This window comes from Heloderma suspectum, chromosome 7 (genome assembly GCF_057233095.1).
Source record: "Heloderma suspectum isolate Gila_16-S chromosome 7, 16-S_ref, whole genome shotgun sequence".
Lineage (NCBI taxonomy): Eukaryota > Metazoa > Chordata > Lepidosauria > Squamata > Helodermatidae > Heloderma > Heloderma suspectum.
In genome coordinates, this window is record NC_139464.1 from 39699409 (window position 1) to 39725184 (window position 25776).

At 45.0% G+C, this 25776-nt stretch overlaps 1 protein-coding gene across 7 annotated transcripts in view; it reads left to right on the forward strand.

Annotated features, from left to right (window-relative positions):
• Positions 1 to 3061: 3061 nt before the first annotated feature.
• Positions 3062 to 25776, forward strand: part of HMGXB4 (HMG-box containing 4) — a 32879-nt gene continuing 10164 nt past the window's right edge. For 4 of the 7 annotated variants that reach the window (XR_014784280.1, XM_084809694.1, XM_084809691.1 and 1 more), the window contains exons 1-6: positions 4565 to 4687; positions 5287 to 5432; positions 7898 to 7973; positions 19456 to 20462; positions 20960 to 21041; positions 25521 to 25585. Coding sequence is in view for 6 of the 7 variants with exons in the window: in XM_084809694.1 (XP_084665820.1) it covers positions 4657 to 4687; positions 5287 to 5432; positions 7898 to 7973; positions 19456 to 20462; positions 20960 to 21041; positions 25521 to 25585 (1407 nt within the window). In the remaining variant the exon portion in view is untranslated. Of the gene's footprint in view, positions 3422 to 4564; positions 4688 to 5286; positions 5433 to 6350; positions 6629 to 7897; positions 7974 to 19455; positions 20463 to 20959; positions 21042 to 25520; positions 25586 to 25776 lie in introns of those variants that run through there. The other 3 variants (XM_084809696.1, XM_084809692.1, XM_084809695.1) reach the window with 3 other exon arrangements.

A 25776-nucleotide genomic window follows, 5' to 3' on the forward strand; every position in this document is an offset into this window, starting at 1 on the left:
GGAGGGGAGCATGGAGTGAGTTCATCATGTGGGGTTTGTATGCTGCATAGAGACAGTGATTCAGCAGCTATATGGAGGGACCTAATGCACAGCGATTTGAATTCTAATGACTAAAATGCATTTCCTTCAAAGAAACCAGGCATTTCTGTGATTGAGACAGAAAGGAATACATACTCTTTCCCACCCCCACATACAATCTGGAATGCAACCTTAATGCTGCTTTTAAACCATTCGCTAAAATAACTAAACTTCAAAGGAAGCACTTTTATATCTTAGGAAGCAAGGTTGCGGTGGGGCGTATTCGGGGGCGAAACTCTACACATCCTCTGTCTCTATTAATTAATCATGTCTGGGTAGTCTATTCTACATCATCATCCTGATTATCAGATATTTAATTCTGTAGTCTCCTATATTCATTATACATCCTTAGTCCAGGCGTTTTAAGCCATTATTTCAATATCCTTATTTATGTCCTGCAATGCAAGAGTGTAATTGCTTTGAAGCCTGAACAAAAAAATACCTTAGACTGGTAACAAAAATATTTACTCAGAAATATGTCCCACCAAGTTCAATGGAACTTGCTTCCCTGTAAGGATCCTATGGAGAGTACTACAGTCCAAGGTTATACGGAAGTACTACATCAAGTTCGTACAGAAATAGCTTGTTCTCAAGTTTATATAGAATTGCAGTCTAAGGCCACTGAAATACGTATGTATACCTAATATGTATACCTAATTTTGCATAGGATCCAGGTGTGAGTGAAAAATGGCAGGTTTTATCGAACACAACAGTAGTCTCGGAGGGAGCAATCGTATGGCTGCTAGACCATAGGATATGCTGTTATCCAGGAAATGACCTTGGAGCCCATGCTCCAAGGTGGGTTTCCAGAGTATCTACCTACCCCAACTTCCACACTGCCTTGGAGGCAGCGCGGAATAGCCCCGTCCTCCGTGCTCGCAAGAGAAGCACAGAGTGGCCGGAAAGGGGCGTGGCTCGGGGCATTCCAGGGCTGGGACAGCAGCCTCCTTCCCCACTCCATGCTCCTGCGGCTAGACAACCGCAACCAGCTGTCTAGCAGAAAAAGCAGGGCAGGAGGAGAGCGGAGGGAATGATCCCCTCTGTGCTTCTCCTGCCTTGCTTTGGATAGGTGGCGGCCTCCGAGTTCGGAGGTGGCTGACGATCTAGATAGGACTGCGCCCTAATTAAGGACCTAACCTTATTTGGTTCTGGGTATTAGTGGTATAGAATAGTAGGGTTGGAAGGGGCCTACAAGGCCATCAAATCCAACCCCCTGCTCAATGCAGGAATCAAAGTCACAGCATCCCTGACAGATAGCTGTCCAGCTTCATCTTGAATGCCTCCAGTGTGGGAGAGCCCACCACCTCCCTAGGTAATTGGTTCCATTGGCGTATTGCTCTAACAGTCAGGAAGTTTGTCCTGATGTTCAGACAGAATCTGGCTTCCTGTAACTTGAGCCCAATGGAAGCATAGCTTCCAAATCCCGGGAAGTACGAATTCCCCTCTACTCAGCACTGGTTAGGCCTCATCTGGAGTACTGTGTTCTGGACACATTTTAAGAAAGATGCTGACAAACTGGACAGAGTTCAGAGGAGGGCAACGAAGGTTATCAGGGACTGGAAACAAAGCCCTATGAAGAGAGACTGAAAGAACTGGGCATGCTTAGCCTTTAGAAGACTGAGGGGAGATATGATAGCACTCTTCAAGTCCTTTAAAGGTTGTCACAGAGAGGAAGGCCAGGATCTCTTCTCGATCATCCCAGAGCATTTGCCTTTTTTGCAGCCACATCACATTCTTGGCTCATATTCAGTTTGTGATCTACAACAACTCCAAGATCCTTCCCGCTTGTAGTGTTTTTGAGCCTTCATACATTTACATTGACTGTACATGATACGCCTTGGTATTAAGATGTCAATTGCTTTCATTACTTGTTGGATGGAACAGCCAAGGCTACAAGTTCTCTGTAGCTGGCTAGAATGAAAGGAACAGTGGAGAACATACTGCCTAATACAAGATAATTAACAGCACTACTCCAAAATACTCTTTGAAAATACCTATTTCCAGGTATTCTTGGTTGAACCTTGGATTTCTAGATACACGGTAAGCTTTAAACCTGGAACAGAAATTGCCTGTTTATTATAACTCATAGTACAAGCAACATGCTGGCATTAACTCAAACTGGGATTTCACCAACTTTTAGGACGGATGTGAAGAGGTGCGGTGTCATACGATTCCTGGGAGGCTACCTATGGCTACTGCTCATGCTGCACACCCCTGCATACGACTTGCTAAGATGCAATTTGAAGAGAAAGCTAAGTGTGGTGTAGTGGCTAGAGTGTTAAACTGGGAGCAAGGAGATGCGGGTTCTAGCCCCCACTTGGCCGTGGAAGTTCACGGGGTGACTTTGGGCGAGTCAGACTCTCAGCCCAACCTACCTCACAGGGTTGTTGTTGCGAGGATAAAATGGAGGGGATAATGTACGACGCCTTGGGTTCTTTAAGGAGGAAGAAAGGTGGGATATAAATGTCATACTTAAATAAAACGGTCCGAAGCCTCGCGTGTGGATATAATTGTAGCGGTGCGTTGCCGTTAACACAGCGGCAAAGCAGGGGCTTGCGGCGGCGGTCGGGGGGCAGGAAGGCTCTCGCACGCGGTGAGGAGGGGGCGACTCTTACAGCACCTCACAAACATAGCGCTTCACGCCGCCCCGCGGCCCGCCTTCCACACGGGAGTCTGGGAGAAGACGGGCAGCGGCAAGACACGCCGCCAGGAAGGGCGAAGGCGGGCAACCTCCAGGCCCCCGCCCACGGCCTACCGTGCAACAGCCACCCCGGAGCGGGCAACCGACCCCTGCAGCCCACTCCCCAACTCGCCACCGAAGCCGCCGGCCCAGGAGAAAATACGCGCGGAAGCCCTAACCTTTTATCGCCCCGGCGTGAGATCTCGCGAGAAGCCCGCCATCCCGGCCCTCCCGACATTTTGGCCCTCCCCTACCATCTCGCGAGAAACGCCGGGGTCCTTGGGCCCTCGCGAGACCCGCCTCAGAGAAGCCCGGCGACGCCGCCTGAACCGCCTCCCCCCGTCCCCGACGGCGATTGCCGCGGTTCGGGGGAGCCGCCCTTTATGCCGGATTACCGCCTGTCTGCGTGAGGGCTGCCCGCTGCCTGTAAGCACCTCCGGAAGCGGAGACGTGTCTTGTTCCGCAGGGCTTTTCTGGGCTGCCTTCGCTCTTGCTAGCGCGTTTGCCGGGCATGCCGGTGGCCCCAGATAGACCGTGTGCTGCGGGGCTAACGGTGGTGGGAGTTCTCCTGAACCGGCAGCTCTTCCTTCACGGTGGCCACAGGATGCAAGATTTGCTGTCTGTCCTTCCGGAACGGAATCCAGTAGTTTGCCCTTTTCATGAGTAAGACGATCTCGGATGGCTGAGAGAATTGCTAGGGGTCTCGTCTTCTTGCACGATTTGTGAAACACACCGGTTGCTGCGCAGGGGGACCGAAGAAAATTTGTCTTCCTCGAGAGCGTCACAGCTCTGGTTTTGCGTGTTGTGGCTGCCATGAAAAAATAGGTTTTTAAACTGTTGTTTGTAGAAACAGCAGCAGCAAAAAGAAATAAATCGTTTATCCAGGAGCTGAATTTTTTAAGTTATTTTGAGACTCAAAAATACAACCTGCAACTGTGCTTTGGGGGAGGTTGCATGTTGATCATGCAGCTAGCTGGTGCCTGTCAGTTTGACAGGCAGAATGAATTTGGCAGTAGCAGAAATGGCAAGTGCCCCTCTTGCCTGAACCAGTTGTCATTCCTGAACCAGGTTGAGGAAATCCTGAGCATCTGAGGTGACAGAGGCTGGAAATGCTGCAGAGGCCCTGGGAAAAGGACTGCTTCTTTCAGTCTTCTCTCTCCCTCTTTCCCCCACTTTTCCCTCCTTTCCCCTTCCCCATTTCCCTTCTGCCATTTGGTACTCGGGACAACATCTGTGGGGAATATGGGAATGATTCTTACTGTCGCCACACTACCACTAGCTTCCCTAAAGTTTGCCATTACTGTGCATCACACAAGACTGGTAGGCTGGATCAGTCAATGCATTTTATCTTAGAATGAGTGATTCTAAATTTCTCACACTTCTCCTCCTGCATGCACAACACCCCATACACCCGGGTGTCTAATCTTTTTCACCCTTTGCTTAGAGACATGAGATTTAATGCCATCTCACTCTTTGAAAGTTCTTACAACATTTCAAAAGCTGAAGAAAGCCATTTGATCATTGTCCTTATGCTTGATCAAAATACGTAACATGGTCATAATCAGTTTGAAACTAGTGGCCATGCTAGTTGGCCACACAGAAAAACACCCCACCCATTTTTTAATATGAAAATCAGCTAAATCTAACCACCTGTTGAATTCGGCATCTTTCTTTGAGTGCTGGTATCTTTGAACGGTAAAGATAAGCCAATAAGGCACACTTCTTCATCTTTCTACTTCTCATTTCATTCTTAAAATCTTCAATCCCTTTCTGCATTATGGTTCCACTTTATGGGAGGGTTATTCTCATTCTCTGTTTCTTAGACCTTGTCCTGTAGACGGGAACGGGGGAAGGAGCCCAGACCTGGCAACACATTCCCAGGCCCCTGCAGGACCGCCATGGCTTATGATGACTCCAAGAAAAAAGAAGGTAGGATTGTTTCATAATCTGAGAGGTGTTACAGGGAGAGTACCATCCCCAGCCCATGGAGTGAGAGACTAGGAAAGAAAGCCACTGTCCTGCATGGATTGGGTTTCTGCAGCATTCCAGTTCCCTTATCCTTGGAGATTTGAAAGAAGCAGGATTGGAACACGAGTCTCAAACAATCGTTCAGAGTGCTGATTAACTATTGGGCTTGGCTACAAACAGCACTCCGCAACCCCATCAGCTCCATGGAATAATAATTTTGGATTGGACACTGGATCCAGATCTTCTACACAGCACAACACTGATCCCTAGGCCCTCATTTGGTTGAGCAGCCTTTTTGGTTCTTGTTATTCCTGGGAGGAAACTAAGAGTAGGAATAAAACTCCAGCCTTCTGTGTGGCAGCATAAAGCGCAGTGCATCTGCCCAAAGGCTTGGAGCAGTGGTATACCGTAGTGCTTAGATCCTGCTAGTGTGTGTGTATGTGTTTGCTTGCTTGCTTGCTTGCTTGCTTCCTTTTGTGCATCATGCTTTATCTTTGGCCATGGTGACTGTTGTGGTAGCATGCAGTGAGTTTATTTCTTAAATACATTTCCTTCCTCAGATAGCTTAGAGAGTGACCGAATTGATGACGTGGGACTAGTAGCAGGCAGAACTCAGAGAGAGAAGAAACGTTCCTACAAGGATCTACTTCGGGAAGAGGAGGAGATAGCTGCTCAAGTCAGGAAGAATTCAAAGAAGAGGCTGAAGGTGAGAGAGTCTGAGATGAGAATAGGAAAAGTTTGCCATTCTAACTCTGTCAAAATGGCTGTAACTGAATTGGGAATGCATTCGAAACCTGTTGATTGTTCAGTGTTCTTCGCTTAGAAACCTGTTGATTGTTCAATGTTCTTCTCTTAGAAACTTGTTGATTGTTCAGTGTTCTTCTCTTATCATAGAATAGTGGGGTTGGAAGGGGCCTACAAGACCATTCAGTCCAACCCCCTGCTCAGTGCAGCAATCTGAGTCAAAGCATCCCTGATAGATGACTGACCAGCTTCATCTTGAATGCCTCCAGTGTGGGAGAGCCCAACACCTCCCTAGGTAACTGGGTCCATTGTTGTATTGCTCTAACAGTCAGGACGTTTTTCCTGGTGTTCAGCCGGAATCTGGCTTCCTGTAACTTGAACCCATTATTCCGTGTCTTGCACTCTGGGATGATCAAGAAGAGATCCTGGCCTTCCTCTCTGTGACAACTTTTCAAGTACTTGAAGAACGCTATCATATCTCTCCTCAGTCTTCTTTCTCAAGGCTAAACAGGCCCAGTTCTTTCAGTCTCTCCTCATACGGCTTTGTTTCCAGTCCCCTGATCATCTTTGTTGCCCTCTTCTGAACCCTCTCCAGCTTGTCTGCATCCTTCTTAAAGTGGAGTTCCCAGAACTGGACACAGTACTCCAGATGAGGCCTAACCAGTGCTGAGTAGAGGGGAACTAGTACGTCCTGGGATTTGGAAGCTATACTTCTATTAATGCAGCCCAAAATAGCATTTGCCTTTTTTGCAGCCACATCTCATTGTTGGTTTATATTCAGCTTGTGATCAACAACAATTCCAAGATCCTTCTCGCTTATAGTGTTGTTGAGCCAAGTATCCCACATCTTGTAACTGTGCATTTGGTTTCTATTTCCTAGGTGCACTGATGCCAGACTGACTGGTCTGTAGTTCCCAGGTTCCTTCTTTTTACCCTTTTTGAAGACAGGGACAACATTAGCCCTCCTCCAGTCATCTGGCACTTCACCCGTCCTCCATGCTTTCTCAAAGATAATAGGCAGTGAAATGAAGGGAGACATCTGCCACCATTATGTGAAGAAAAGTTGGCATTAAAAATAAAAGCTGCCTTGCTGAATCAGACCAAGCATCCTGTTTCCAAGTTTGGCTATCCAGCTGCCCATACAAGCTCACAAGCAGGGTATTATGGATTTCAACCTTCTGTTTGTCATCAGCATCTGGTACTTGGAGGTGTATTGCCTCTATACATAGTGGTTTTATGTAGCTATTATGCCTGATAGATATTAATTTGTCTTACCTTTTAAAGCCATATAGACTTATATTTAAGCACGAGCGTGGTAGCCACAGGGAACCAGGAATTGCATGCCGGCAAGTGTACAGACTTCCATGCAGGCTGGAACATAGGGTTGTATCCAGTATTTGTCCTACTAAGAGAAGATCCATTGAAATGAATGGGAAGTTAGACTAACATTGGATACAACCCATAGAAACCATGCGTCTAGAGGAGGGAAATCCTCCTCTTTGACCAGCGTAGAAGTGCAGCTCTCTGTCCTTCCTCTGCCATCTCCCAGCAGGCTAGTAAACTATTTTGCAGACTAGTAACGTTTGGGGACTTACTTACAAGGCTGATCTAGGCTACTGGTCATCACTATTTTTGTAGTAGTAAATACCACATGCCAAATACCAAGAACTGAGAGTTTAGGATTCTCAGGGCTTTATAAGCCAGATGTAAAAGTCTTATTTTTCTCTGTTTTTGAAGGATCCTATGATTCTTTAGGTCTATAAATGGTGTCGCCCGTCTCTAGAAACCAGGATGTGATGAATGCAACTTTTTATCTTCTGTTCATTTCAAAAATCTTTTCTTTTTTTGTGGAGTTCCCATTGCAAAGGTGGTGAAAGCAGCCATTTGAATTAGAAATTGAACGATCATGATAAACAATACGTACATGCTTTTGGCTGCGTAGATCATCTTTAGTGTTAATGGAGTGCAAACAGATATATTGTTGTCTTCCTGGTTCTGCAAATAGCCTGAAAAATAACGAGGTGTGATCTACGTCATTTAGTTCCTTGGGGATGTTAACACATCCCTTGGGGATGTTAATCTTTGAAGAAAGATAGCCTTTCTTCAAAGCATTCCCTTTGAGCTGAAATTTCTCCTATTAGTCTAGAGATTATTATTTTTGTTGTGCTTTTAAAAAAAAAAATAGGAGAAGTTATTTTCTACTTTTAAGTGGGAAAATCGTGCTTTCTCTTTCTGGTGTACTTTCCAAAATTCCAATGGTTCTTCAGACCATCTTCATTTTCAGAGTCCAAAACTGGGCTTTGAAAATGTCATAGAGAACAGATTTACTAGCAGATATAACTTCTAGAGTCATCTGTATGAAAAGCAAGTATATAAATACCTTCATTGTCTTGTTCTTTTTAAAAAAAATGTTCTGCTATTTTGCAGGAGAGTGACCTCTTCTTGCTGGGAACGGAGTCTCATAAGAAGAGAAAGCATTCCTCCAATGACTACTGTTACAGAGGTAAGGGTGGCAGACAATACAATCAAACCCTGATTGAACTTAAAAGGCTTGATCAATATGCTTCGTACTTCAGGGAGGTGAAATAAGAAGCAGGGCCGTTCCTCAAAGCCTGCTATCTAAAGGGAGAGGGGTAACAGGTAAAAAAGCAAGGCAGGTATATGAGTTACATATCTATATTTTAAGTCAAAGATAGGCAACCAGGTGCCCTCCAGATATTTTGGACTTCAAAATCCCTGACGGTTGGGCTTGCTGGCTGGGGTTTATGGGAGTTGTAGTCCACAACTCCTATGATGTTGTGGAAGTTGCCCTTCCATGCGGGCATCAGGTTGCCTGCCCTTGCTTTACATTAAAGGCCTTGACAGATAAGGGGTATTTTACAGCACAGAATCATAAAATAGTAGGGTTGGAAGGGGCCTATAAGACCATTGCCCCTTCATGGATCACTGCCTTGTTGTGGCGAAGGGGCTTGCGTAACTCAGTGAAGCCATAAGCTATGCCGTGCAGGGCCACCCAAGACGGACAGGTCATGGCAGAGAGTTCTGACAAAATGTGGTCCACTGGAGAAGGAAATGGCAACCCACTCCAGTATTCTTGCCAAGAAAACCCCATGGAACGTATCACAAGGCAAAAAGAGATGACGCCGGAAGATGAGCCCCTCAGGTCGGAAGGTGTCCAATATGCTACTGGGGAAGAGCAGAGGGTATTTCCAAGTAGCGCCAGAAAGAGTGAAGCGGCTGGGCCAAACCCGAAAGGACACTCAGCTGTGGATGTGTCTGGCGGTGAAAAGAAAATCCGATGCTGTAAAGAACAATATTGTTTAGGAACCTGGAATGTCAGATCAATGAATCAAGGTAAGCTGGAGGTGGTCAAACATGAGATGGCAAGATTGAACATCGACATCTTGGGAATCAGCGAACTCAAATGGACAGGCATGGGCGAATTTAATTCAGGTGACCATCATATCTACTATTGTGGGCAAGAATCCCTTAGAAGAAATGGAGTAGCACTCATAGTCAACAAAAGGGTGGGAAAAGCAGTACTGGGGTACAATCTTAAAAATGATAGAATGATCTCAGTACGAATCCAAGGCAAACCATTCAACATCACAGTAATTCAAGTCTATGCCCCAACCACTGAGGCCGAAGAAGCTGAGGTTGATCGGTTCTATGAAGACCTACAACACCTTCTAGAACTAACACCAAAAAAAGATGTCCTCTTCATTATAGGGGATTGGAATGCTAAAGTAGGAAGTCAAGAAATCACCGGGATAACAGGCAGGCATGGCCTTGGGGTACAAAATGAAGCAGGACAAAAGCTAGTAGAGTTTTGCCAAGAGAACATGCTGATCATAGCAAACACTCTTTTCCAACAGCACAAGAGGCGACTCTACACATGGACGTCACCAGATGGTCAATATCGAAATCAGATTGATTATGTCCTTTGCAGCCAAAGATGGAGAAGCTCCATACAGTCAGTAAAAACAAGACCTGGAGCTGACTGTGGCTCAGATCATGAGCTGCTTCTTGCAAAATTTCGGCTTAAATTGAAGAACGTCGGGAAAACCACTAAACCGTTCAGGTATGACCTAAATCATATCCCTGATGAATATACAGTGGAGGTGAGGAATAGATTTCAGGGATTAGACCTGATAGACAGAGTGCCTGAGGAACTATGGACGGAGGTCCGTAACATTGTTCAGGAGGCAGCAACTCAATCCATCCCAAAGAAAAAGAAATGCAAGAAAGCCAAGTGGCTGTCTGATGAGGCTTTACAAGTAGCTGAGGAAAGAAGGGAAGCGAAAAGCAAGGGAGAAAGGGGAAGATATACCCAACTGAATGCAGAGTTCCAGAGAATAGCAAGGAGAGGCAAGAAGGCCTTCTTAAATGAACAATGCAAAGAAATCGAGGAAAACAACAGAATGGGAAAGACTAGAGATCTCTTCAAGAAAATTGGAGATCTCAAGGGAACGTTTTGTGCAAAGACGGGCATGATCAAGGACAAAGAAGGCAGGGACCTAACAGAAGCAGATGAGATTAAGAAGAGGTGGCAAGAATACACAGAAGAACTTCCCGCCTCCCAGCTGAGCAGAGCAGAGCAAGCTGCTCCAGCTGGTCCAGGGACTACAGAAGCAGGCAAGCTCCCAGAGAGCGAGCGAACAGAGCGAGCGAACAGGGGGAGCAAACAGGAGTTGGCCAGGGGAGTTGCAGTGGTTGAAGAGACAAAGGAGACAGAGGCTAAGAGGTAAGTGGGTTGCAGGAAGCCCAGGGCGCTGCCCTTTATCCTTCTGACTGGCTGTGAGCTCACCAGGAGCTTCTGAGAGCTCCAACTGAATTGGAGGGGTGTGGCCTGAGTACTCCCAGCAGCTGACTGGGCGGGAAGCTTCAGTCTGTTTCCCGCCTCCCAGCTGAGCAGAGCAGAGCAGAGCAAGCTGCTCCAGCTGGTCCAGGGACTACAGAAGCAGGCAAGCTCCCAGAGAGCGACCGAACAGGGGGAGCAAACAGGAGTTGGCCAGGGGAGTTCGGCAGGGGAGGTCAAGGGGGAGGCCCCTAACATTTTTTTTTAACTAACTTTTTCCCATTTATTTGTCTTGTAACACACACTTCCACACCAGTGGGACTCTGCTTTTAACCTCTACTGAGTAGAGGAGCAGGCACAGGCTAGTCTAGAACAATCACAAAGCTAGACACAAAAAGGGAAAAGGGGCTATGGAAGGACAAGACTCTCCAGTGGTGGTGACCTGCAAGGTGTGTGCAATGTTTGTTTTCTTGCCTGAGAACAACATGGCCTACACCTGCAACAAGTGCAAGTTGATCACGCTGCTGGAGGAAAAAGTAAGTGGACTGGAGCGGCGACTGTCAACCCTCCGGGGAATAAGAGAACACGAAGAGTTCTTGGACAGAATGGGGGAACTACAGCAGCAAAGGGCAGACCAGAAGCTTGAAGAGCAACAGCAAGATGAGGCAGAAGTGGAAAATGCTGAGGAGAAGAAAAATGGAGTAGAGGATACTCCTTGGAAAACGGTGACAGTTAGGAGAAGAAGAACTAGACGCCACTCTGCACCAGTGGAAGCGGTGGAGCTGTGGAACCGATTCCAGGTACTTGCAGATGAGACTGGAGGACAGCCTGCAGAGGAAGAATCACAGGGGAACCTGCATGAGAGTGAGCAAGAGGCTAAAGGTCAGTCAAACAGAGGCGATGAAACCCAGGCCTACAAGAAGAAGAAGAGAAGAGTGGTAGTAGTGGGAGACTCCTTGCTGCGTGGGATCGAGACCCAAGTATGTCGCGAAGACCCGTGGACTCGCCAGGTATGTTGTCTCCCGGGAGGACAGATTAGAGACGTGACTGAAAGGTTGCCTGCACTCATAAAGCCCACTGACAGGTATCCCTTTCTTCTCATCCATGTGGGAACAAATGATACCGCCAAGCGGAGCTACGAAGAGATCACGTCAGACTTTGAAGCTTTGGGAAGGAAACTCAAGAACTTTGGGGCCCAGATAGTTTTCTCATCCATCCTTCCAGTAGTTAGAAGAGGGATAGAAAGGGAACGAAAAATACTCCGGGTGAATGACTGGCTACGAAGGTGGTGCCGACGAGAGAGATTTGGATTCTGGGACCACGGGCTATACTTCCTGGAAGATGGGCTGTTGGCTAGGGATGGGTTGCACCTCACAAAGGCTGGGAAGAATGTGTTTGGCCACAGCATGAAGAACTTCATCAGGAGGGCTTTAAACTGAATCCTACGGGGAAGGGAGATGTAATGTTGGGGGTAACAATGGACGTAGGCGCATGCACTGCAATGGAGAGAACAGCGCTGATAGCTCCCAATAATAGTCTTCAGACACATGTAGGAAGAAAGCCAGACTATGAAGCACATGGTCTTCGATGTCTATATACTAATGCCCAGAGTATGGGAAACAAACAGAATGAACTTGAACTCTTAATACAGGAGGGAAATTATGACTTGATAGGTATAACTGAGACTTGGTGGGATGACTCTCATGACTGGAATACAGCAGTTGAAGGATATAACTTGTTCAAAAAGAACAGGAGGAACAGAAAGGGAGGCGGGGTTGCACTGTATGTGAAAAATACATATCTCTGCACAGAAATACAGGAGGAGGAGCTTGGTAGCCCCATCGAGAGCATCTGGGTTGAAATAAATGGAGCAAAGAATAAAAGGAACCTGATGGTCGGAGTCTACTACCGGCCACCCAATCAAGGAGAAGCCAAGGATGAAACTTTTGAAAAGCAAATAGCCAATGTTTTAAGGAAGCATGATGTAGTAGTAATGGGGGACTTCAATTTCCCCGATATTTGTTGGGAGACAAATTCTGCAAAACATGGCCCCTCCAGGAAATTCCTGACTTGTGTGGCGGATAACTTCCTCCTACAGAAAGTAGAGGAAGGAACTAGAGGATCGGCTATCCTTGACTTGATCCTAACCAACAGAGATGACTTAGTGGATAAAGTAGCAGTTACAGGAACTCTGGGGGAAAGCGACCATGTTGTACTTGAGTTCTTGGTTCTAAGGGAAGCAAAAGCCGAGTGTACTCAAACGCGTACCCTGGATTTTAGGAAAGCTGATTTTAATAAACTCAGAACAATGATCAGTAAGGTCCCATGGCAAACAATGCTAGCGAGAAAAGGAGTCCAAGATGGGTGGGAACTTTTAAAAAAGGAAATTCTCAAGGCACAATCACAAACAATTCCAACAAGAAGAAAAGGTGGAAGACAACAGAAGAAGCCAATGTGGCTTCACAAAAAGCTTAGGGATGACCTGAAAACAAAAAAGGACACATATAAGAAGTGGAAAGAAGGCCAAGTAACAAAGGAAGAGTACAGGCAGGTAGCACAGAATTGCAGGGATGGCGTCAGGAAGGCTAAAGCGGAGAACGAGGTGAGGTTAGCGAGGGATGCTAAAAACAACAAAAAGGCTTTCTTCAGCTACGTGCATAGTAAAAGGCAGAGGAAAGAAATGGTTGTTCAGCTATTAAATAAGGATGGCAAAATGATAACAGATGACAAAGAAAAGGCAGAGGTGCTCAATTCCTACTTTGGCTCAGTCTTCTCCCAAAAGAGGGTCTATGACCCCCCTGGCAAAGGCGAAGTACAGGCTGAAGGGGCAGGATTGCAGCTTGAGATCGACAGGCATATGGTCAAGGAACACCTCATTACTTTGAATGAGTTCAAATCTCCAGGGCCAGATGAACTGCATCCTAGAGTAATAAAGGAACTGGCAGAAGAACTCTCAGAACCGCTGTCTATTCTCTTTGAGAAATCATGGAGGACCGGGGAAGTGCCAGATGACTGGAGGAGGGCTAACGTTGTCCCTATCTTCAAAAAGGGTAAAAAGGAGGAACCTGGGAACTACAGACCAGTCAGTCTGACATCAATCCCTGGGAAAATTCTGGAGCAGATCATAAAGCAATCCATCTGGAAGCACCTTGACAACAATGCCGTGATTACTCGAAGCCAACATGGATTTGTCAAAAACAAGTCCTGCCAGACAAATCTGATCTCATTTTTTGATCAAGTCACCTCCCTTGTAGACCGTGGGAATGCTGTAGACATCATATACCTCGACTTCAGCAAAGCTTTCGACAAAGTGCCCCATGATATCCTGATGAGCAAACTTGCTCGAAGTGGGCTAGATGAAACAACGATCATGTGGATCCACAGTTGGCTACAGAATCGGACTCAAAGAGTGCTTATCAATGGGACCTTCTCAAGCTGGGGAGAGGTAACGAGCGGGGTACCGCAGGGCTCAGTCCTGGGCCCAGTGCTCTTCAACATTTTTATTAATGACTTGGAGGAGGAGGTGCAGGGAATGCTGATCAAATTTGCAGATGACACAAAATTGGGAGGGATAGCTAATACTTTGGAAGACAGAAACAAAATTCAAAGTGATCTGGATAGACTGGAGCGCTGGGCAGAAAACAACAGAATGGCATTTAATAGGGACAAATGCCAAGTTCTGCACCTAGGAAAAAGAAACCAAATGCACAGTTACAAGATGGGGGATACGTGGCTCAACCACACTACGAGCGAGAAGGATCTTGGAATTGTCGTCGATCACAAGCTGAATATGAGCCAACAATGTGATGTGGCTGCAAAAAAGGCCAATGCTCTTTTGGGCTGCATTAATAGAAGCATCGCTTCCAAATCCCGGGAAGTACTAGTTCCCCTCTACTCAGCACTGGTTAGGCCTCATCTGGAGTACTGTGTCCAGTTCTGGGCACCACACTTTAAGAAGGATGCAGACAAGCTGGAGAGGGTTCAAAGGAGGGCAACAAAGATGATCAGGGGACTGGAAACAAAGCCCTATGAAGAGAGACTGAAAGAACTGGGCATGTTTAGCCTTGAGAAGAGAAGACTGAGGGGAGATATGATAGCACTCTTCAAGTACTTGAAAGGTTGTCACAGAGAAGAAGGCCAGGATCTCTTCTTGATCATCCCAGAGTGCAGGACACGGAATAATGGGCTCAAGTTACAGGAAGCCAGATTCCGGCTGAACATCAGGAAAAACTTCCTGAGTGTCAGAGCAATACGGCAATGGAACCAATTACCTGGGGAGGTGGTGGGCTCTCCCACACTGGAGGCCTTTAAGACGAGGCTGGACAGCCATTTGTCAGGGATGCTCTGACTTGGATTCCTGCATTGAGCAGGGGGTTGGACTCGATGGCCTTGTAGGCCCCTTCCAACCCCACTATTCTATGATTCTATGATTCTATGAACTATACAGGAAAGATCTGAATGTCCCTGATAGCCATGATAGTGCGGTCACTGAACTTGAGCCGGGCATCCTAGAGAGTGAAGTCAAGTGGGCCTTAGGAAGCATTAGTAACAACAGAGCTAGCGGAGATGACAGTATTCCAGCCGAGCTATTTAAAATCCTAAAAGATGATGCTGTTAAAGTGCTGCATTCAATATGCCAACAAATTTGGAACACTCAACAATGGCCGCAAGACTGGAAAAGGTCAGTTTACATTCCAATTCCAAAGAAGGGCAATGCCAAAGAGTGTTCAAACTACCGCACAATTGCGCTCATTTCACATGCCAGCAAGGTGATGCTCAAAATCCTACAAGCTAGGCTTCAGCAGTATGCGAACCGAGAACTACCGGAAGTACAAGCTGGGTTTCGAAGAGGCAGAGGAACTAGAGATCAAATCGCCAACATTCGCTGCATCATGGAGAAAGCAAGATAATTCCAGAAAAACGTCTATTTCTGCTTCATTGACTACGCTAAAGCCTTTGATTGTGTGGATCACAACAAACTGTGGCAAATTCTTAAAGTGATGGGAGTACCAGACCACCTTACCTGTCTCCTGAGAAACCTGTACGAGGGTCAAGAAGCAACAGTAAGAAGCAGACATGGAACAACCGATTGGTTCAAAATTGGGAAAGGAGTACGACAAGGCTGCATATTGTCACCCTGCTTATTTAACTTATATGCAGAGTACATCATGAGAAATGCCGGGTTGGATGAATCAGAGGTCGGAATTAAGATTGCTGGGAGAATTATCAACAACCTCCGATATGCAGACGATACCACCCTAATGGCAGAAAGCGAAGAGGATCTCAAGAGCCTCTTGTTGAGGGTGAAAGAGGAGAGTGCAAAAGCTGGTTTGAAACTCAACATTAAAAAAACGAAGATCATGGCATCTGGCCCCATCACTTCCTGGCATATAGAAGGGGAAGAAATGGAAGCAGTGACAGATTTTACTTTCTTGGGCTCCAAGATCACCGCAGACGGTGACTGTAGCCATGAAATTAAAAGACGCTTGCTCCTTGGGAGGAAAGCTATGGCAAACCTAGACAGCATAGTAAGAAGCAGAGACATCACCTTGCCGACAAAGGTCCATCTAATCAAAGCTATGGTTTTCCCAGTAGTAATGTATGGCTGTGAGAGCTGGACTATAAGGAAGGCTGAGCGCCGAAGAATTGATGCTTTCGAACTGTGGTGCTGGAGAAGACTCTTACGAGTCCCCTGGACTGCAAGGAGGTCAAATCAGTCCATCCTAAAGGAAATCAACCCTGAGTGCTCATTGGAAGGACAGATAATGAAGCTGAAGCTCCAATATTTTGGCCACCTAATGCGAAGAGAAAACTCCCTGGAAAAGGCCCTGATGCTGGGAAAGACTGAAGGCCAAAGGAGAAGGGGACGGCAGAGGATGAGATGGCTAGATAGCATCACGGATGCAATGAATATGAACTTGAGCACGCTCCGGGAGAGAGCGCAGGACAGGAAGGCCTGGCGTGCTATGGTCCATGGGGTCACGAAGAGTCGGACACGACTGAACGACTGAACAACAACAACAACATAAGACCATTGAGTCCAACCCCCTGCTCAGTGCAGGAATCTAAGTCAAAGCATCCCTGATAGATGGCTGTCCAGCTTCATCTTGAATGCCTCCAGTGTGGGAGAGCCCACCACCTCCCTAGGTAATTGGTTCCATTGTCGTATTGCTCTAACAGTCAGGAGGTTTGTCCTGATGTTCAGCCAGAATCTGGCTTCCTGCCACTTGAGCCTGTTACTCTGTGTCCTGCACTCTGGGATGATCGAGAAGATATTCTGGCCTTCCTGTCTTTGACAACTTTTCAAGTACTTGAAGAGCACTATCGTATCTCTCCTCAGTCTTCCCTTCACAAACGTTGCACATCTCTCTGCAATCGTCAGAATACTGATTGTGGCTTTTTTGAAGGGTAATTGGTTGGCTATAGTTAAGAATGCAGAGAAGGAATATGCTAGTCAAGCAGGCTATGGCAAGAGCAACTCATAACACAAGAGGGGAGAAAAAGATGTAGCCGGAACAGTGAGCTGCAAACATCCTCCCCTCTTTCTGTTCTCGCCCCCAGCCGCCACACACATTTAACTATGTTGCATCGTGTGATGGATTATTATTGCAAAATGCTTTGGAAGCTGATCTTGACTGCAAAGGGATTATAAATATAATAACTCATATGATTAGCTTGGAATGTTTTGCTGTGTTACAGGGGAGGAGGGAGAAAATATGTTTTTATTACTGGAATTCCAGATGATTAATAATTTGCCATTGAAACTGATTAATTAATGGAGAAATCCTATACATATTTAGATAGAAAAAGTCTTACAACATCTGGCATTCCCCAGCCAGCCATGCTGGCTGGGGAATGCTGGGAGTTGTAGGACTTTTTTCTGTCTAAACATGCATAGGATTGAGCCCTAAACTATATGTGTGTAGTGTGTGTGTGTGAGTTTCCCAAATTGGCCCCTTTTTGAGATACACAGAGAAGTAAAAGAGATCTTACAGATTTCAAGGGAAAAGCCATTGTTAACATTTCCCTTTAGGTTCCTTTTTATACTAATACACCAGAAACAAAATAGCCTCTTAAAATACATATGTTTGCCTCATCTTCCAGCATCACAAATTATAATTGGATTAGTGCAATGTGCTATATGTGGGGCTGCCTTTGAAAACAGTGTGGAAATTTTAGTTGATATAAAATATGGCTTCTAGATTACTGATTGGACTGGATGATGTGAACATATTATGCTAGTAACTTCATAATCTCCATTTCTGGGCCCAATTCAAAGTGCTGCTTTTGACCTTTAAAGCCATTCATAGTTTAGGGCCTTGGTATCTGAAGGATCTCCTCGCATGTACCCATCTTGAGATTGTCATCTGAGGCCCTTCTCTGAGTGTCCCCACTTCATGAGGTATGGCAGGTGGGTATGAGAGAAAGGGCCTTTTTTGTAGTGGCTCCTTGGCTTTGGAAGGCCTTCCCCAGAGAGGCCTGCCTGGCATCTACTTTAATATCTTTTCGGGTCCTGGCAAAGACCTTTTTAGTTTTCCCTGACCTTTTAACTATGTTACAGTTTTATACTATTATAACTTTGTGGATTCATTCCTCTGCCCTCAGTTTGAAATTGATCTGTTGCTGCAAGGTTTCTTTTCTTCACCTCTTTATTTAGAGCACATTCCTACGGGTTGTGCCCTTGCAAGATGGAAGCCAACAGGGTGGGAGGAGTGACGGAGGCAATCTTTGATTCCCCGTCCTCCAATCGGTGTGTTGTTTGCTAGATGGGCTTTTTTGCCCTTCTAGCAACAACACTTCAGAGGGGGAAGGAAGGAGGCTAGAAGAGGCTCTGGCTAGCTTGTATCCTGGCCTCTCAAGTCTCCTCCCCTCCCTGCCTACTAGAACACCCCCTTTCCCCCATCTCCGGGATTGATTTTCCAGCCTCAGAGGCCAGACAGGGTGGTTCCTTCTGCACCAGCTGCAAGGGGATGGGGGAGAGCAGTCAGATCTCCAACTCCCCATTATGGCCCCTAAAAAAATGTCTAGGGGCCATAGGATTGCTCCCTTAAAGTGATTTGTGGTTTTATAATTTAAAGTGATTTGTGGTTTTATAATAACATTGTAGATTGTTTTGTTTGCAATATGTGTTTTAATGTTTGTTTCTTTTTTAAAAACCACTACAAACAAAGCAAAATTTAATCTCTGCAGGCCACACTGACAACATGACTTATAGGATGGTGTATAAATTGTATGAATAAAATAAATGCATAATAAAATAACCAACTAAAATGGATGCACTCTAGGATAGAGCTTAGCAGGTAGTAGCTCATGGATGGGCAACCCATGGGCTGCATGTGACCCTCGGAAGCTGCCTGTACGCCCTGCCATGGGTGTCCAGTGCCACCGCTCCACCCCAAATTACAAACACACACAGGCACCTCTACTAGCGATGAGGGTGTGCAGGGATGACTCTCTCCACCTTCCTCTTCCCCAGCATTGTCAGGCTTCTAACAGCCTGATCGTGCTGGCAAAGAGGCCATACAAATCCCTCCCAGTAGTCTCGGTCAGGACATGTGTGTGAGAGGAAGGAAAGAGTGAGTATGTGTCTGCGTCTGTGCACGCTTGCGTCTACGGCCCCCAATCTGGCATTGTATGTCACCTTTGGGGCAAAAATGTTGTCCATCACTGTAGTAGCCCCAGAGCTAAATACCTCTTAAGGATCACTGTTGAACACAAGAAGCACCATGCTGGATAAGACCAAGGTCCATCTAGTCTAGCATTGTGTTCATATAGTGTCCAACCAACTGCCTGTGGTGAAACTCACAAGCAGGATATGAGTGCAACACCACCCTCCCACCCATGTTCCCCAGCAAATGGTGTACATAGGCATACTTATTCTGATACTGGCGGTAGCACATAGCCATTAGGACTAATAGCCATTGATAGCCTTCTCCTCCAGGAATTTGTCTAATCCCCTTTTAAAGCCATCCAAATTAAGAAGTCCTTCCTTTTATTTGTCCTGAATCTCCCACCAATCAGCTTTATGGGTTCTAGTATTATAAGATACGGAGAAAAATGTCATCCTGAAGCCTCCCAGCTGGCTCCCCTGACACAAGACCCTGAAGTTATGGTGTGTAGATGAAGCTATGTTTGATATTTGGTGTGGATGTCCCTTTTTTGATCCTTCTCTTCTGGACACTTTCAGACCTTTCTCCTTTTGAGCTATCCCTGCCTTTGGAGTTGACTTCGAAAAAGAAGAAGAAGATAGTGCCGAGTCCACCCTCTGCTGATACCGCCATGGATCTGTTGAAGGCAATCACCTCCCCTTTGGCCACAGGCTCCAAGTCCTCTAAAAGGCCATCTGAAAAATCTTCCCATTCTTCATTCCCTGCCTCTGGCTCTTCAGAGGGCAAGAAGGAGCACCACAAGAAAAAGCTGAGTGGGAGCAGCAGCGACCTGCCCTTGGATGATGGCACTTCCCACAAGTCCAAAAAGACAAAGCCCCCCTATGCGAACACCGAAATGCTGACCTTGCGTGAGCCTGATGGCTTAAAGATGAAACTCATCCTGTCACCGAAAGAGAAGGGAGGAAGCCCATCAGAGGAGCCTTTCCCACATTCAGCAACAACCAAAAAATCCTCCAGAAAGTCAGCTCGGGACGATCAAGGCTCGCTCCTCCCAAATCACGACACGCATGGCTTCCTGAAATCATCCCGTAAGAAGCACAAACCACCTCCCGACTCGCATCCCCCTCCAGTTGCCGAGAGCTTCAGTCCAGACACACCCCTTTTCCCAGAAGGCCAAAGCAGTGAGTTTGAGCTCTCAGGCCTGGAACCCCAGCTGGAATCTGGTTCCTCCTCTGGAGGTGAGCTGGAAGCTGGAGAGCTAGTCATTGATGATTCGTACCGGGAGATAAAGAAAAAGAAGAAATCAAAGAAGAGTAAAAAAAAGAAAGATAAGGAGAAACACAAGGAGAAGAAGCACTCCAAATCTAAGAGGAGTTCTGGGCTTTCTTCTTCATTGGCGGGAGGAGAAGTAATGGCTCCACTACCAGTCTCTCCAACCAGTGCACAGTTTGCTGTTCCTGCTCCTCCCCCTCCCCCTCCCCCAGCACTGCCGCCACCACCACCTGTTTTCCATACAGATGGCCAGAGCGAGAAAAAGAAGAAGAAAGAAGAAAAAGAGAAGGCTGAGAAACTGGAGAAAGAAAAGGTAAAAAGCAGTTGCAGAAACAGTGGGTAATAGCAGTTATTGACGTTATTTTTCTAATTGACGGGTAGGGGTGGGGGCAGCATGTTTTTTGCAGACCCAGATCTGGAGTCAGAATTCACTCTTTTTCCAAATGTTTCCTGTAGTTAGTGTTCACATGTTAACTGCTGTTTGGGGGGTGGGGAACCAGATATAGAAATAGCAAACCCTTGAACTGCAAACAACCAGAAATAATATATCTTTGAGAGATTTCCATTTTTGTCCAGAAGATGTTTGACTTCTGAATAACATTACCAATTTATTCTATAGCTGTATTTTTGTAAAAGTAGCTAGCTAACATACACCATAGAGAAAAGTGGTTTGAAAGCAACCCACTAACTTCTGAAGGATAGCGCCAGAGATCTTTCTTCTGACATTTGTGTAGGAGCTAGAATGCAATTGATACTAGCAATGTATTGTAAAGTATTATTTTCTCTTCCTCCCGCCCTGTTTGTTATTAGCCAAAGAAGAAAAACATGTCTGCCTACCAAGTATTCTGTAAGGAATATCGTGTGAACATTGTGGCTGAGCATCCAGGAATAGGTAAAATAAGTGCCCTATAAGAGGGGAGGGGGTTAAAGTCCATTTTACTGCCTCTTAATTCTCCCAGTGCATTTTCATGGCGGTAAAATGCGGTGTCGAAATCCATTCCGCAGTTTCAGTATTTAGCAAGGGCTATTTCTTCATAACTGCCAGCACCAGAGACTGACTGACTGACTTACTGACAATGTTTGCTAGCCCACTTTTCAGTCTAGAGGATTCTTGGAGCAGCTTACAACAAAATTAAAATCCATAACCATAAAATAAAAAACAGTAAAACAATGCAAACAGATAGCATAACCAGGAAGGAATGAAGGTAAGAATTCAAACCTGGAAAGCCAGAGAAATTAAAAAGTTTTTACTGGGTGCCAAAGAAATGTTAAACTCTGCATCAGATGAACCTCCCTGGCGAGAGAATTCCAAAGCCAGGGCTCCACCACTGAAAAGGCTGTTTTCAGTCAGCACCTGCCTTGCTACCAATGGGAATGGGATCCAGAGAAGAGCCTCTGAAACTGATCATAATATATAGGCAGGCTTTTGTGGGAGAAGACAGTGCTCAAGATACCCAGGTCCTAAGTCACTTACAATGCAATCATATCCATGTCTACTCAGAAGTAAGTGCCATTGAGTTAAACTGGACTTACTCCCAGGTAAGTGCATAGAAGATTTTAGCGTTACAACTTCAAAGGTTGGGTTTTTTTAAAATATTTTTATTCTATTGTTTATCTTTATAAATGAAATAAACAGTACCAACAACCTAGTCATTATCTACAGTTTCCAACAATACAGTATTCTTAGGAGGACACAGCAGTAACGAAAAAGAAAAAAAAAACAGAAGGAAAAGGAAGAAGAAAGCAAGAAAGAAAAAGAAAAAAATATTAAAAAGTTACTTAAAAGGATTAAATTTAAACTCCATTACACACAAACTTCAAGTATCATTCTACTTAAAAGTTATACCTATAACATTGCCAATATTACAATTCAGTACAGCATAGATAATCAATCTTACATTTCAGTATCATATCATCAGTCTTATAGCAAGGGAGCAAGCCTACAATTCATTTCCAATAACCATGTATTGCCCTTCAGTTAACGTATAATAGTAAAGCTTAACAATTTAACCAGCCAAAAATATTACTAATCAAAGTCTCATAATAATGATAGTAATAATAATAAAAAGGGAAGGAAATTAAAAGGCATAAATAATAACAAATCACTAATATATTTTATACTATCTATATTTTAGATAGTGTCATTTCTAAATCTATATATGAATGTACACATATCTATACACACACAAACAGGAATTTTATTATACAGTATATCATGTCTAATATAAAAAAAGAGTAAGTAAGAGGAAAAAAAGGGGGGATATATGTAAACAGTCCTCTGGACTGGCGTACTGCCTGGACCTTATAACCCAAATAAATCCGAAAAACAATAATAGTTGAAAAGTTCCCAGCTTATGAGGCTGAGGAAGATGTCTCCTGTGCTTGCTTTGAACACCAGCTAGCCAAGCCTCTGCCATTTCATGATTTAAAAACTTTTTCATCTGGCCTTCAAAAAGAATGCAAAATATAGCAGCGTATTTGATATGATATTGCAGATTCATTTGTCTTGCCTGATTTCTCAACTTGGTAAATTGCCTTCTTTTGTCAGCGATTTCTTTAGTGTAATCCGGAAATAACTTTGTCTCTTGTTGGCCCCCCAAAAAGTTCTCCCTCTGCTATCAGCAGGCGGATCTTTGATACCAAGGATACACAGGTTCGCTCTACGAATATATGCCTCCAGTTGGGAAATTCTCACAGACAGGATATTATGAGAGGCATGCATTGCCATCTCTTGCGCAGACACCTGGTCTTGGAGAGCATTAACCTTCAATTCCATCTTTTGCAAAGAGCTACTAATTAGATCCACAGCCCCTTGAAGGTTAGTAATAGAATCTTGGATTGTATCCAGCCTCTTAGCCTGTTCTGCTAATTGAGAAGACAAAGTTTTTATCAGAGCCAGCAACTCCTCTACATTTCCGGCATCTCTAGAAACCTTTGCCAAGGGTTGGGGGAGTTGGCAGTGGTCCCATGGCTTTTTCCCTTCCCCTCGATGCTTCCATCCTCCTCTTCCATAAAGAAAGCAAGTAAGCATAATTACACACAAACAGTCACTTCAACAGATTTTGCAGGTCCTCAGATATTGTTGGTATTTTTAATACTTTTGGAGCTCGTCAGCCCTGAAGTCTCCTAATTACATAGGCGTTTCAAAACAGCTTTGAGTAGATGATGCTCCGGAAAACTGACCTTAGAGTCCAGCTCTTCTGCTGCTCCGCAAAAGGAATTGTTCTTCCAAGATCTTCTCCAGATGGTACTCTAGCTTCCCCTTTTAATTCCAGGGGAAGATGAAAAGGTTTTTCAACCTTTTAAAAGCTGAGGAGGCAACCTGCGGTGCCTCCGCAGGACGCTTGCCAGGGCAACATGGCTCCGACCGGAAGTTGACAACTTCAGAGGTTGAAACCAGCACTTCAAATTGTGTTTGGAAATAGACTGAGAGTAGGTGTAGTTTTCAAGACTGGAGAGAGACATTCCATGAGCCCCGTTTCCCAGCTGAGGTTCTGTTCCTATTCCTAATCTGGGCATGAAGCTATTTTCAAGTATTTGTGCAGCCACGCAATGTAAGCGGTCCCTTTGCTAAAACATGGGCACCAGCTTGACACCCTTAGGCAATGCTCTTATAGTGAACAAAAGGCATTTATACGAAGAAGAAGCAAACAAAAACAGATTAACAGTGCAATCCTATGCATGCCTACGTAGAAGTAAGTCCCATTGAGTTCAGTGGGGTTTACTCCCAGGTAAGTGTGTATAGAATAGATATATGCAAGTTGTAAAATAAAGGATCCCTTAGATGCCTTTCTTCAGTGCTTGGTCAAGCTGTGAATGCCAAGCAGGGCTCCCTAAACTTAAAAGTTTTGAAAGGCATGTCATTTCAGAGAGTTCAAGATGGCATTAACTAGATGGCTTCCAGGGCATGGAGAGTCCAGATCAGGGTACCTGTCTTCTGTGAAGCCATATGCAGGTAGAATCTAGTGCAAAGAGAAGTTTGTCTCTTTTAAAAACCTAACCACCCTGCTGTCCACCCCCAATAAATGCATAACAATATCAGACCTTGGGTCAGATAGACCTGTGTGATTATGGACTATATCATGAACCAAAATGGTTAACACCCTTGCTAGTAACTAACATATTGATATTTAAAATGGGAATACTGGGAAGGCGGGGAGGCAGGGTGACAGGATTAAAGTAAATGCTGCATTTACACATACTAGAAGGGTTGGCTGCTTCTCCCCTGCCCCCCATGGAGGCTAGTGAATTAGAGCTGGCTGATATGTTAGGTTCATCATACCATCTTCTTTTATTCTTTTGACCACCTCCTGCATTTGCTCTTTTGGCAACAAAGTTATATCTGTGCCTTGAACTCAGAACCACTTTAGCATTTCAGTCACCCAGTGTGAAACTTGTATAGCAGATGTGTAAGAAATGTTTCAATTTTAGGGTGGCTTTACCTGCAATACATTTGGATTAAAAACTGTCCAAATGTACTGGGGAGGGGGGTCTGTTTGCCATGCTGTATCCACAGTTGATCTGGCTATGCTCATATATGCAAACCAAAGAAGTAATGTCATAAAACTTCATTATCATAACCTCAGTTGCCAAATTATTGCATCCACTATGTAAAGCAGATTCCCATTCCAGTATTTTACAGGCCATTCCAACTAACTGGGTACCATGTTCACTTAAAATGCTGTGTTGTGTGTGTGCATGTACGCGCTTACAAACACATATACAGTAAATACACTCTCTCTTATCTGAGCTTTGTTCAAGTGTGTGACAGAGATGTACTACACATGAATGGCTCTTTCCATTTTTAGACTTATTCTTGGCACTGCAAATCTCTTTCCCCAATCTGTTGTTGCACACTATGAGTGAAGCAATGCTGGCTGCTGTTATGAACCAACTTTCATGTCCCAAATATTGAGGGAAAGAAGTAAAAAATACCTTGTTCTTAAGCTTTTCTAGTCATCAGGGTTCATAGCAGTTGTCAGCTGTGCATATGTTGGAAAACTACCTTAAGAATTTTGACACCCCTGACAGTAACCATCTTTTGAAACATCTGCACTAGAGATCACCAGTCTCTAACGCAGCTAGCAGACCATCCCAAGCATAAAGTTCTGAACCAAAGAATTTGTTGGTTTTTCCTTTTCTCAAGTCCTACCTGTGTAAACACACACTGCAGTATCATGTTGGAAGGACTCAAGCAAGCTCTGTCTGTGCCTCACTGTGATATTTTTGCAGTGGTTACATGGGTAGCTTATGCATGCATGCAGATAGATGTTTTTATGGTCATAGCTATTCACTAAATGTGCATGGATCCCGCATGGAAGTTTGAATCTGTTTTACACTAAACTGTTTACCTTCTTTGATTTCCTGCTAGATTTCGGTGATCTGAGCAAAAAGCTGGCAGAAGTTTGGAAACAACTCCCAGAGAAAGATAAGCTGGTAAATATCGAATATTGGTCCTGGGGTGTTGCCACCATGGTTCCTGTATTCATTCTTTCCCCAGATTTAGTCTGTGTCTGGCATACCCCTCCTCCTGCTCATTATAAAATATTCAGCTTTGATCACAGTACAATTATTTGGCCAGACATTTTGCTATACAGTTGCCCCATCTGAGTTGTTGGATAGTGAAT